This window comes from Periplaneta americana, chromosome 13, assembly GCF_040183065.1.
Source record: "Periplaneta americana isolate PAMFEO1 chromosome 13, P.americana_PAMFEO1_priV1, whole genome shotgun sequence".
Lineage (NCBI taxonomy): Eukaryota > Metazoa > Arthropoda > Insecta > Blattodea > Blattidae > Periplaneta > Periplaneta americana.
The window spans coordinates 41,597,344-41,611,430 of record NC_091129.1 but is presented as its reverse complement, the minus strand read 5'-3'; the positions used below and the strand labels follow the sequence as shown (position 1 = coordinate 41,611,430).

General features: G+C 33.6%; 1 protein-coding gene across 2 annotated transcripts in view; it reads left to right on the top strand.

The window, feature by feature from the left end:
• Positions 1–9,968, top strand: part of LOC138711821 (endothelin-converting enzyme 1-like) — a 41,392-nt gene extending 31,424 nt beyond the window's left edge. For both annotated transcript variants that reach the window (XM_069843077.1, XM_069843078.1), the window contains 3 exons: positions 5,028–5,141; positions 5,252–5,393; positions 9,798–9,968. In XM_069843077.1, the coding sequence (XP_069699178.1) occupies positions 5,028–5,141; positions 5,252–5,393; positions 9,798–9,919 (378 nt within the window). In that variant the 3' untranslated portion in view covers positions 9,920–9,968. The remainder of the gene's footprint in view (positions 1–5,027; positions 5,142–5,251; positions 5,394–9,797) is intronic.
• The last annotated feature ends 4,119 nt before the right edge of the window (positions 9,969–14,087 follow it).

The following is a 14,087-nucleotide window of genomic DNA, read 5'->3' as shown; positions in this document are numbered from 1 at the left end:
GGACAGTATAGAAGAATGTGTTCCAGATCTTCATCATAATTATTACACCACAGACAAGTAGGATTATCAGAAATATGAAATCAGTGTAGGTACAATTGAGTGACAATGTGACCTGTTCTGGCTCTTGTTAAAAATGTTTGAACATGTCTGGGAAAGTTTTTGTACATTTCCAGGTCATTTGGTTTCTTTTGTACAGACTGTAAAATTTTTCCTTTGTCAGAAGAGAGCCAATTGTTGATCCATAGGTTTGTAAAATGAGACTTTACTGAAGCAAAAGCATTGGATAGAGATATCACTTGAAGAGGTCTTGGTTGCACACATGGTGGAAATATAGTAGAGGTGTGGGACAAGCTGTGCGTGTTTTCGTTCAGTCTGCGCATGACATCACCTTTACTGCAGGCCGCACTCGAATGACACAGTCAACATAACAGATTGTTGATGGTTAGATCTGCGTCCATAGATTTAAATGAATAAATAAAACTCATGGTTTGTGTATTCAGTAAATATTGACAGTATAGGCTATAATAGGGTCTATCTTGAAGTGATAACATTATAAAATAGTGAACAATAAATTAAATTCAAGAGTAAAGAAATAATGTTATATGGTAGTGCAACGTTAATAATTGTCTTCTGTAATATACACGTACTTTTATAATAATTATAATACATTATGCTACAAATATGCACAAAATTAGGCCCATATACCACACAAATTATATTACACATGAATTCAAGTACAATAGGAACTACCTTGAAATGATAACGTAATAAAATTATGATCTATTACATATTAAACTCAAGTTTCAAGAAACAATGTGATATGGCAGTGTGTCATTAATAATATTGCCTTCTGTAATATACACGTGGTTTTATAATAATTATTACAATACAATGTGTAATAAATATATACATACTTAGATCTATACAGTTATTTATAACATACATTATTTTGTACACGAATTCAAATACTTTTGAACCTTCATTAACATATGTATATGAATTTCTTGGAATAATTTGTCATTATAGTAAACAAATATTTTTATATATTCAGGCTATTGGAGACATAATATAGTCTATTACATTATTTACCTTATTATTCCACACACGACATAACATAATTTCACCATTATAAATCCCACTCTGTTAAGTAAATACTTATTCTTATGCAATCTTTTTCATTTTCTTTATAATATTTCTCTTTGAAATTCCAGATATTTTTATTATTTTATTAATTTCTTTAATTCTAATAAATGTTCTTGTTCTAACCAATGTCGTAATTACTTCTGGCGGAAGAGGAGAATTGATTTCTGCTTCGTTTTTCATGGCAGAATTAACCAAATTTACAGTCTTTTTTATTATAAATTTCTCATGAGAAGCAGAATCTTCGTGCACATCTGAGAATATACTTCAACAAGCATGGCAACCAATTGCAGATCCTTAGAAGGGAGGATTAAGTTTCCACGGGACACTGTAGTAATCCAGTCTTTTTGATTAGCAGAAGTTGACAATTTTGTGGGAATTCCAAGATTCGGGTATTGCTCCATATGTTTTGATGTAGCATATCCTGCAATATATTTTAATCCTTCCTGGGATATCCGCTGTCTTGCAGAGATTTCACATATTTTTTCTGGGAGGCCTATATTTTCTTCAGGATCTCGATCGTTGGTAAATTTAACCGGTTTCAGAATGCCTTTAAGAAATTCTGCCGTTGCACATAGTTCTTTCTGCAGATTATCATTGACTTCTGATTGGCTTGTACTAGGACCCACTATTAATGCCTCTTCTTCCGAAAGCAAATCGGAGGTGTTTTTGTTCTCACAAAACTGACATAATGGATTTCGACCTAGTACGTACCACTTCAGTAGAATGTTTAAAATCTAAAGCAGAGGGATGAACGTTTGTTCTACCCATGCTTCTAATTTCCGAAAAAAAAAGTTTTCTACCAGATCTTGGTTAAGTTTTCTTGTGATGATATATTCAATTTTGTACTTGTACCTCATTGCCTCATACAACAATGTTAATGATTTATTATTTATTAGAATCCCCCCTTGATAAGGTAATTTCCTGTTTGCTTCTCCTACTTTAACTGTGGTATGAGAGTATAATATTCTGATCTTGAAGGTTTATTCCGTAACTATGCAGCCCACTGTGGGTACCGAATTTAGAAACGGTATTAAATAAATCAAACCAACCATTAGTTAATTTTATTGCCTTTGAAGTTTCTTTCCATTCATTTGATCTCAACAGCTCGTTTTCACCACATCATTTCGAAGCCTTTGCAACTCTGTTGGAAAATAATTGTGCTGCCAAACTAACTTTTTGTCTTTGGGTACCACGGACACTTAAGTGTAACGGAGTTAACTTGTAAGCTAATTTTGTATCAGAGGACGAGGATGCACGTAAAAGTTCATGAATTGGTTCTGATGAAATGTTCAATCTGTTCAAGTTGAAACCATGATCTAGAAAGTGATTCCTGTGTAATTTCAATAAATGTGGAGCGTCTGAAAAAAAATATTTCTCGAGTTGAATCATTTGGATTAGGAAAACTGCAATTTAGTTTGGTAGAAATTTTCTGTTACTTCCACCTAAATCGCTAACTGTGGCCATAACTTGAAAACCACTGCCTTCTAACTGGCAAATTATGTCTGTTAGGATTTCTTTTGTCATTGCCTGCTCATATTTATAGTATACGGGCTGCTTCCACCTTGCAAACAAACCACGTGCAAAAACAACCTGCACTGCCTTATGAGGTCCAATTATTTGTTCTTCCCTAATGTCAAAAGAAACCACCTCATTTAAATACATTTCATCAAATGCTAATACTGTTACACGATCTAACTCCGACATATTTGTAGCTCTCGCCTTCATCAATTTTAAGACATCATGAAGTACCCCTTCCTCAAGCGATAATTGTTTTACTGCCCATTTTCTCAGAGTTGACAAATCAGGTAACGGGTAATTTAATTTTGTTCTTAAGTATCGGTATGTTTTTGGTTTCGAAGTGTTATTGCAGTACCGTAATCTTCTACAGACCATTTCACCCTACGCTTTTTATTCAAAAGAGCATCAATTTGCCCAATAGTGAAAAATGGTTTCAAAATTTCAGCCACTTTAGATTTAACTTCTGTTTGTCTAATGTTTTTCAATGAAATTACATTCTCATGTAATTTTCTTTTGTCTTCTTCATGTTTCCTGTTGGAAGCTGTCAATTCCTTAATCCTCGTTTCTAGAGAGTAATTCTTCTCTTCTAATTCTTGAATTCTTTGTATTAGTATTTGGCATTCCTCTGTGACAGTAGACTCAGTGGCTCCGCGATTTTCCATTGTTACATTAGTGCTGGATGCTCCTGTTGCGCTGAAAGTTAACAGGTACAGTAGCCTACATGCAATCAGGGGCGTATTTAGGCCTCGGCAGACTAAGCAGCTGCCTAGGACGGCAGATTTGAGGGTGCGACTTTTAAGCTATTACTGTTAATTTTTTATATGTTTTTTAAATTTTATTCATAACTCTTTAAAGAGTACATGAACTTAAACGCACAATGAAAAGGATATGAATAACATTGGCAACAATCAGTTCAAATTATGTATTGTAATTAATGTCTAGTTAGGTTTATTAAAGAAAATGTACTCAACGCAATGAGCTACGATCGCTGTCTGCAGTAAAGATGACGTCACACGCCTCGGCCGCTATCGCAACAGCATGCGCAGTCCCACACCTTTACTATGTTTCCACCATGGTTGCACATATGTTGCCTGTTTTGCAATATTATCGACTTTCTCGTTTCCAAGTATACCACAATGACTAGGTATCCATTGAAATGTTATTTCCTTTTGGAGTTCTTTTAGTTTACTTAGTTGTTTCTGAAGTGGAATAATTCTATGTCCATATAGGTTTGGTACATATTTAATTATATTAAATATAGCCCCCTTGGAGTCGGTAAGTATGCAAATAGATTTTTCAGAAATTTGAGTAACACACTGAAGAGCAGCATCAATAGCTAGCAATTCAGTATCAAGACTGGAGGCGGATGAACATGGTATGAAATAACTTTCTTGACATTTTGGAATATAATACCCTGCTCCTGATGTCCCATTATTAGGATTTAGAGATCCATCTGTATAAATTTGAAGGTGATCCTTATATGTACCGCAGAGTAGTTCCATGGAATCTAACTTAAGAATGTATGGAGAATCATTTTTGGAATGACTTCCTGGAATTTGTATGCTATGTTCTGGTATCACCCGTTTCCATGGAGGAATTTCGTTCACAACTGGAGTTTTAGCAATGAGTGTGTCTGTGATATAGATTGGTATTTCATCTTTTTTTTTATTTTATAGAAATTACACAGGATATCACCTGACAGTTTGAAGAACATCTGAGATCTGGATGAGGCTTGCAATTTTAAATGTATTTTAGATCCTTTTGTAATATATAGTGTCTGATTGGTTGAATATTACATTCAATTTCTAGGGCAAGAGTTGATGTGGTTTTTGGTACTCTCGTGGGTACTCACCTTGTTGTTTAAGCTAACAAGTAACAAAGAGGTACCCAGATAAGCTGCATTAACACCAACGCAGTCCCACTATATTTTTTCTTCATCTATCAAGATAACTTGCAAAGACAACAATACCACATCGAGCTTTATTGTTGGATATTAATGGCAGAATGTATGCACAGACTACAAATACTTGTGCTTTGTTCACATATTCCTAATACTGTTTTATTTATTTCTTATGAAAAATTCGTTACGAATATGTAAGAGTGTAAACTATTATTTCTCATACACCTTTAAAGAAAATATTTAATAAAGTAGTAGATATCCAAGATACACTTTTAATACAGAGACAAAAGACTGAGAATAAGGAGACAACCAGCCATACGGTGGAAGGATCAATTTGTGGACTTCCTTGAAGGTGGAATCTCGCTACGATGATAACAACATAAATGTGATGGTGACATAAAATGCAGGTTACTAGAATCGTTAATTTTAATATTTTTATCTTATTGCAAACAATTTCTTTCTGCAGGTGACAATTCCTAATGAAAAAAGACGGAATGCATATCGAATGTATAATCCTATGACTCTAAAAGAGCTGCAAAACTTGACAGATTCTGTTCCATTATCAAATTCTCATGCTAAGGTCAGTATATTAAATAAATATGCCCTTAAACATATATACTGATACTGAGATATTATGCATAACGAGCTACTATTTTAGATCATTCTGAAGAAGTATGTAATTCCTTTTAGATAAATTGGCAAAAATTCTTTGAAGATGTCTTTGCTGATATTGATGTGACCTTCAACCCCCAGGAGAGAGTTGTGGTTAAAGAGGTGGAATATTTAACAGATCTTATAACACTGTTGGACAATACCCCTCCTAGAGTTATTGGTAAGTTTCCCATAAATACTTTTCTTAACTTACAATTTAATATATGGAGTACAGAAAAAAATATATATAGATATGCACGCAAACAAAAACACACACACACGCGCACACGCACACGCACGCACACACACACACACACACACACACACACACACACACTCTCCCTCTCTCTCTCTCCCTCTCTCTCTCTCCCTCTCTCTCTCTCTTCCAGGTAGTCAACTTGTAAATAGTAATAAAACACACAATGTTATTAGTTAAAGTAAATAACAATATTATACTTTCTGTGTATACTGGTACCGTAGTTACAAAAATTATACAGAAATCATAACTGTCAATATTATTCTGTATTGCACATATTGAAAATTGTTCCGCATTTGAAATCAAAATAAAATGCTCACTTCGACTGAAAGTGGGATCAAGAAAAGGTTGTGGTGGAGGCAAATTTTTCGTAAAATATACCTGACAAATGCACAAAATGATACATAACTATAATTTTATTAAAAAAAATATACTGTATATTAATTAAAAGTGCTAGTGTAGGGAACTGTTGAGTTGATATGTGATGTGGGGTGACATGCAAGGGGAAAACGTTATTTTATTTTAGCTGCAGATGGAAGAGAATGCTACCGTTTGCTACTGATAAGCACAACGTTAGCTCCTAACAACCTCTAAGAAAACATTCACTAGTTGGAACAGTAAGATTTATTTATGTAATTAAATAATGTTGTATTTTTATACTATACAGTATAACATATGTCAAATTTGAGTGCCCAGAGAGAAAGTTAAGTCTTCATCCTTTCTAACAGAGAATTTAGAATTAATGTTTTTTCAGGTAGAACTATAGTCCCATCGCTCTTATTTCCAGCAGCCAATCACGTTGCAGGTCGACTACATTTAAACATGTGCGTCTTATCATCATTGCTGATGACGTTATGCACTTCCTAAGGCTCAATAAATACTTAATATAATCACCCTTCATTTTGGTTCTTTCGTTTGTCGCTTGCAGAAAGCACATGAAGACGTTATTTGCCGCTCAATTATTTGCTCAATTACAGTGCGTTTGATTTTTTATCATAGGAGCTACGACATGATAATGTTTAACGGTGCGGCAAATAGATTCCTCGTCTGGTAGTTCGGCAACGAAAGAACAAAAATGATGAACGATACTACCTACCTAGACTTTTCCTAAAGCATAAGCAAAGAGGAGGAGTCACACCGGAAATAACAGTGATGCGACTATAGCAATATCTTCCGCAATTGTGCTTACTTGCTCAAGGACATGGCTCCACAGTGTGGCCATGAATCATCTCGTTGGCTTGTAATTAGTATTATTTATCTTTTTTCCTATTTCTCCATTTTTATACAATTACAGAAAGAGAAAGTATTGTGATACTACAAAAATTGATTCTAAATTTTGACTAAAATAAACTTTTTTTATACCTCACATACCGAGAAGTTTGTTTCTGCCATGTTGTCTGTCTTTCTGTTTGTGTATAGCGATTTCTCTCAACCTTTGGACAGATTTTATTCATTTAATATCGATTAGGCAATTCACGCATGAATATTGTAGATTATATGGAATATATTCATTTTTAATGAAGAAATAAAATTAAATATAACAAATAAAATGCTGAAGTACAAGAACTTCTGTGCCAGAGAAATTAATCATTATGTGCAGAATTGTACATAAAATCGGAAACTTATTCAGTCCAAAGTTTTAAGTTTTAGGTTCCGGTATTACAGAGGTCCACATTAATTAACTTACTTAAAAAAAAAAGATAAATCTAGCTGTTAACAAGGTACCGTAGTCGATATGGCAATATTCAACTACTGTGGAAATAAAGACTTCACATGTTGATATGCTTTATGTGGACAAATACAGTATTTATTTATTTATTTATTTATTCTGGTGTAGTTAAGGCCATCAGGCCTTCTCTTCCACAACACCAGGAATACAAATACAATAATAGAAATAAACAGAAAAAAAAATACACTATAATATACAAAGTAAAGCTACACAAGAAATAAAGAGAGAGAAAAAAAAAACTATAAACAAAGTAAAGCCACACAAAAATATACAGGTTGCAGTCACACAAACTTTAAATGAGTGATTAAGTATCATAATTAATTCCATCCTAACTAATTAACTAACATAAACAAGAAACTTGCAATTTTAATCTAGGTTAAAAAAGAAAAAAAAAAAACACAAATCAATACTTCTAGCAATACCTAAAAAACATTAACTAAGACAAAATTTTCCAATTTAATTTTGAATTGTGATAAAGTCCGGCAGTCCCTGACATCATTAGGTAACGAATTCCAGAGGCGAGGTATTTCTACAGTATAGGAAGATGAGCATAAAGACGTTCTATGATGAGGGATAGAAAGAAGTGCTTGATGTCGGTTTCGAAGAGTTGTAAGAAATTGAAAGCGCGATAACAGATATTTCGGAGTAGAAGTATGCATGATTCTAAACAGAAGAGACAGTGAATGTATTGTTCTTCGTTCCTTCAGACGCACCCATGAAAGTAACTGGAGGGAAGGTGTTATATGGTCAAATTTACGAGTATTGCAGATGAATCATATGCACACATTATGAACACGTTGTAGTCTCTCAGCTAAGAGTGAACTTACATTAGTTAGCAAGGAATCGCAATAATCAAAATGGGGCATTACAAGCGTCTGAATAAGATTCTTTTTTAGACTAAGTGGTAGAAATTCTTTCATATGAAACAAGGAGTGAAGTTGAGAAAATATTTTTTTGCAAATGTGTGTTACTTGAGTATTCCAATTTAGATCACTATCCATAAAAATGCCAAGATTTTTAACGGTTTCACTGTATTTAACAATAATCCCATTCAATATTATATGTGGTATAGTACTGCTATCAAGAGTGCTTCGTAGACGATTATGTCCCATTACGATTGCTTGCAATTTCTCTGGATTTAACCTTAATCCAAATTTGTGTGCCCACAGTGAAATCGAATTCAAGTCTTCGTTTATTTTGTTTACTGCGTCACTAGTCTCGTCAGGGTGGAAATGCAAATAAATTTGCAAGTCGTCAGCATACATATGGTATTTGCAGTGTTTTATCATATTAGTCACGTCATTAATATAGATCATGAAGAGTAAAGGTCCGAGAACTGATCCTTGTTGAATTCCAGATTTCACGACACACCATTTTGAAGAATAATCGCATGCAATGACACATTGTTGACGGTCGCGAAGGTAGGATTCAAACCAAGTAACAGAACTTTCAGAAAGATTCAGAAGTCTTAATTTACATAATAGAAGGTCCGTATCAACTGTATCAAATGCCTTACTGAAGTCAAGTAATGTCAGTAATGTTAATTTACGTTCATCCGTGGCTTCACGTATATCCTCATTCACTTTTAGTAGTGCTGTAGTCGTACTATGTCCATTCCTGAACCCGGATTGGTATTCATCCAATAAGGCATGTTCGGTTAGATAGTCCATTAGTTGTTTGTAAACAATACGTTCCAGAGCTTTTGATAGAGCAGGTAGGATACTAATTGGACGGAAATCATTTGCACATAATGGGATTTTGATTTTAGGGATCGGACAGATAAAGGCTTTCTTCCAGAGGTTCAGATAGGTAGAAGTTATGAGTGAGGCGTTGAATATATGTGTTAATGTCGGCAGTATTATGTCCAATATTTTCTTCAATAATATTATACTAATATTATCCACACCTTCAGCTTTAGAAGTAATACGTTTTATTGCCGCTCTTACTTCATTTTCTGTGACATAAGTGAAGAAAAATATTTCTCTATTCTATAGGCTGTTCAGAAAAATTAAGGCACCACTATATTTTTATTTAATATATATATTTTTTTATTTTATTTACTCTCTGTCCTTTATTCTATCTTTTTCTTTCTTTTCATTTTCATTTTCTTTTACCTCTCTTTTCTTAGTATCTTCAGTGGTACTATTCGTCATTTCTTTCTAATTGTGTTTATTTATTTATTTATTTATTTATTTATTTATTTTATTTGCTTTGTTACTTACTTACTTTAACTTAGTTATTTAGTTGTTTATTTACTTAGTTAATTAGTTATCTATTTATTTATATATTTACTTGTTTACCTATTTACCTATGTATCTGTCTACTTGTCTGACTGTCTGTCTTCCTGCCCATCTGTCTGTCTTTCTGTTTATTTATTACATCTTCATGATATTTAAAGTGGTCGTCTAATTTTTTTGAGCATTAACAGTTTTTGTTGCCTCTTTTTTTTCTTCTTCTTTCGTGTTTTGTTCCTGTACTGAAATTTGACGAGAGAAAGTGAGTAAAATGAACAGTACATACGGTAATAAATGTAAAACCACTTGTTTAAATACTTATGATAGTGTTTTGGTTCGTCTCATTTATATTTATCATTATTTCAGGGAATTATCTTCAGTGGCGATTAGTAAAGACAGTTAGCAGAGATACGACTCAGAAAATGAGAGAACTTGCATATCAGTTTGAGAGAGTTTACAGTGGAACTAAGGAAAATCTACCTCTGTAAGTGTTCCATAACGTAATACATGTAATAAATATTTCACTTGTAAAAAACATATTAATAAGATACTGGAACTATGCTATTTATAATGTTCTTTCGTATTATATATATGTATATATATTAGTAATATTTTTCATATTTTAACAGGTGGCGTGAATTTGTATTTATTACCAGCAGTTCTTTAAGTTTTGCTGTTGGTTATTCTTACGTTAGTCGATTCTTTGACAATGAAGCCAAGAAAAGAGTGAGTGTGTTTTGCTATTTAATAAGTAAACAACTACCATCATCATTGCCACTGTCACTGTCATTGTCCTCGTCACTGTCACTATCACCACCACCACAACTATGATGATGATGATGATGATGATGATGATGATACCGAACAAGAGAGATAACTTAGTGCTAAAACAGTGGATTTGCATTTGGGAATTCCCAGTTCAAATTCTAGGGCCGGCCAATCTGTTGGGACTTTGGTGGTTTTCTCGATCATCAAATAGCTAGGATTGGTTACTATTTTGATTACAAAAGATATAGATAATGTTTCGTAAGATCTGATATCCTACTGATTGTAAGCCCATGTCTGCTAATATGACAACTAGATGGCATGGGAGTAACCAGACTGGTTAATAGATGACAGTTATTCACCCATAGGAAACCTAAAAAACCAGATTGCCTTCGTCTCTTCTCAGAAAACATTGACTACAAGAATGAAGTTAAATATCTAGGAGTGATTCTCGACAAACGTCTGCGCTACAGTGAACATGTAGAATATGCAAGAAACAAAGCTCTGGCCAGATTTATTCACTTATACCCACTGATTAGATCTCCGTATCTTAACCTTCCCCTCAAAGTAAGGCTTTATACATCGGTCATAAGACCAGTGATGACCAGACATCGGATTCTAGGGCAAATGCCTATTTTGTTTCTTTAGGAGAAAAGTAAAAATAATTATTAATATTTGTGTTTCATGGAAATTGAAAGGTATTCAAAGAGTTTTATAGTGCCCTAAAATGCCCTAAAACGGTTATTAGAGCCTAATTTGTTAATATTCGCCTAAAAATGCCTAACTCACTGTAAAGTTTCGCATTTTACTCTTACTTTTTATAATTTATACATGCATTCACTGCGAAATTTAAGGCATTTAAAAAGTGGAAAGTTTGCTTCACACCGGCCATGAAACCATTGATAAAGGAAACAAAATGTTTTGAATCTCACGACACTCGCAATAGATTTCACTGAATTTAACATGTTTGGAGGCATAAATGCCGACAAAGAACCAACCTTAGTTTTGAAGCAGGCAACAATCACAACATGTGCTGCTACCGATTCAGAGATATACTATACTATAAAAATGACTGTTTTCGGTCTGAAACCGATTAGCTGTACTGCCCTTCAGAGTGTCATAAAATCACAATTTTTGGAGAAAGAGTGTTTTTGAAATATTTATGAAAAGTCGTAAAACTGCGAATTAGTAGGGTAAATCGTTACAAAATATTTAAAAGAATGGCCCTCCTAGTGTTAACACTACCAGGAAATGCAACAATAAGTGGAACTTTGTATTTTTGTCCAATTGAATCTCAATAACAACGGTTCATTTGAATGCTCGTTAACAGTTGCTCTTTCCCTCACCTTATTTGTGTTGAGAAGTTTTGAGCGGTAGGACGTTTTCCTGTGAAGTTTAACGCGATAATGCCGAAAAATATAAGTGCAAAATCTACATTGATCCGGCAATGGCTAACAGAATATTCAGAATTCACTTATGATGGAAAAATAATATTCTGCAAGATTTGTAGCAAACAGGTATGTAACAATAGTTGAAATATATAAATTCTATTAATTTTAATGAGTAGGCCTATAATATTTATACATTGACTGAGCTATCCTGAGGTATAATTCTTTTAAGACCACTACACTTTAACCTTTTAAATTCCGATAGTTAAAGTATTTGCAGGTCATTAAAATTTTGATTGTTCGAACCCACTAACTTTGTGATAGAAATACGGCAATACAACAATTAGGATTTTATTTTAATTCAGTTTACTTTACATTTTTAGATTTCGCAAGAAAAGAAGTGCCACCTAAAGCAGCATGTGCAAGGAGCGGCTCATAAGGCTAAAGTTCAGCAGAAAAATCAACTGCAACAAACTTTACTAACACAGCCTACTTCATCCAATCTCAGCAGCAATTTCTATGCTGATTTAACCAGAGCGTTTGTTGCTGCTAACATTCCCTGGAATGCAATTGAAAATCCGGTTTTAAGAAAGTTTTTACAAAAATACTGCAAACAAAATATCCCATCTGAGTCGACTCAAAAAATTACTTAGACAGAATATACAATGAAACTTTAGCTTCCATTCGGGAGGATATAGGTGATTCTTACATATGGGTCTCTGTGGATGAAACCTCAGATCCTATGAATAGGTATATAGCAAATATGGTAGTAGGAAAACTTAGTCCTGATGGACCTTCGGTTCCACACCTCGTATGTGTTAAGGAACTTTCGAAAGTGAATAGCCAAGCCATTGCTTATTTTGTAAATAAAGGCCTACAGTCGTTATACTCAGGTAATATAGACGATTCTAAAGTTCTGTTGTTTTGTACTGATGCTGCCTCATACATGGTTGCTGCAGCTCCACTTCTTAAAACATTTTATCCTAACCTCACGCATGTAACCTGTCTAGCACATGGCCTTCACAGGTTTTCTGAAACAATCCGGAATGAATTTCCTCTTGTCAATTCGTTTATTTCTAACACAAAAAAAATGTTTTTGTAAAGCCCCATCCAGGATTTCAATATTCAGAGAGAACTTACCAGATATCCCACTCCCACCTCAGCCGGTTGTTACACGATGGGTAACCTGGATTCAGTCAGTGGTGTATTATTCTAAGTATTTTAAAGAAGTGGTCACAGTTATTGATAAATTACCTGAAACTGATAGTGTAGCGTGTGTGAAAGCAGTGAAAGATTGTCTGAATGACTCACGAGTGAAAAACGATATTGCCTACATCACATCAAACTTTTCTTTCATACCTGCAAGCATTGAACAATTAGAACGTGAAAAACAATCTCTTAGTAGCCAAACAGCAATAGTAAAGGAAGCTCAAGTGAACATACATTCTGCTTTGGGCGAAACTGGGAAAAAAAAGTTAAAAATAAGTGGGACAACGTATTAAATAAGAATGTAGGATTTTCATTGTTGGAAAAAGTATCAAGAGTGATATCGGGGGAAAGTGTAAATGTTCCAGTAAGTATTGATGTTTCTATTGTAGCTAATTTAAAATTTGCGCCTCTCACATCAGTTTCGGTTGAAAGAAGTTTTTCTGCTTTCAAAATGATTCTCAGTGACAAAAGGCAAAGGTTAACTGTGGAGAATTTAGAAAAAATTCTGGTGGTGTACTGTGCAGATAATTATAATAAAGTCTGAGCATGGAACTGAATTTCAATAACTTAAAATGAGTAATCTTGATATCAATAATCATTATTTCATTAGTTTCAATATATTAAATTTGTGCAGCTCTGTTTATAAATATAATATAGTATTCTTTTTCAATGTTTAAACATACTTTTTTGTGCGTATTTTAGTGTATAACTAAACATTTCAGTGAAAGAAATAAGTATGATACCTTGATGTGCCTAAAATGCCTATTTTCATTAAAATAGAGCCTAATTTTACAAATTTTGAGCTTATTTTAGGCGCCTAAAACTGCAATTTTTAGTGCCTAAAAATCCGATGTCTAGTGATGACATATGGTTGTGAAGTTTGGAATTCCGCTCATCCAAGAATCATCAGAAGACTACATGCAATCCAACGATTAGTCTGCTTAAAAGTCACTGGTGCTGACTATATACTACATCAAATGCACAGCTCCAAGATATGTTACAGACTGAATCATTTTATGATTCAAATAACTTTTCTCGAAAGTTGCTGTATCATCCTAACCCTCTCTGGCTACCTGAAGTGAAATTTGATTAATTAAATGCCTTCAAGGAAAGGATAACTAAGTTGGAACTAAAAATCACTTTAATATCTACTTATATTACTTTAAAGTAAAGGCCTTATTTATATATAAGGCTGAAACTTATGTACAAATCAACATCATGACAATAAAAAAAAAATAGATGACAGCAATTCAATGTATCAACAATAATAATTCAACACTCCAGATAGTTGACA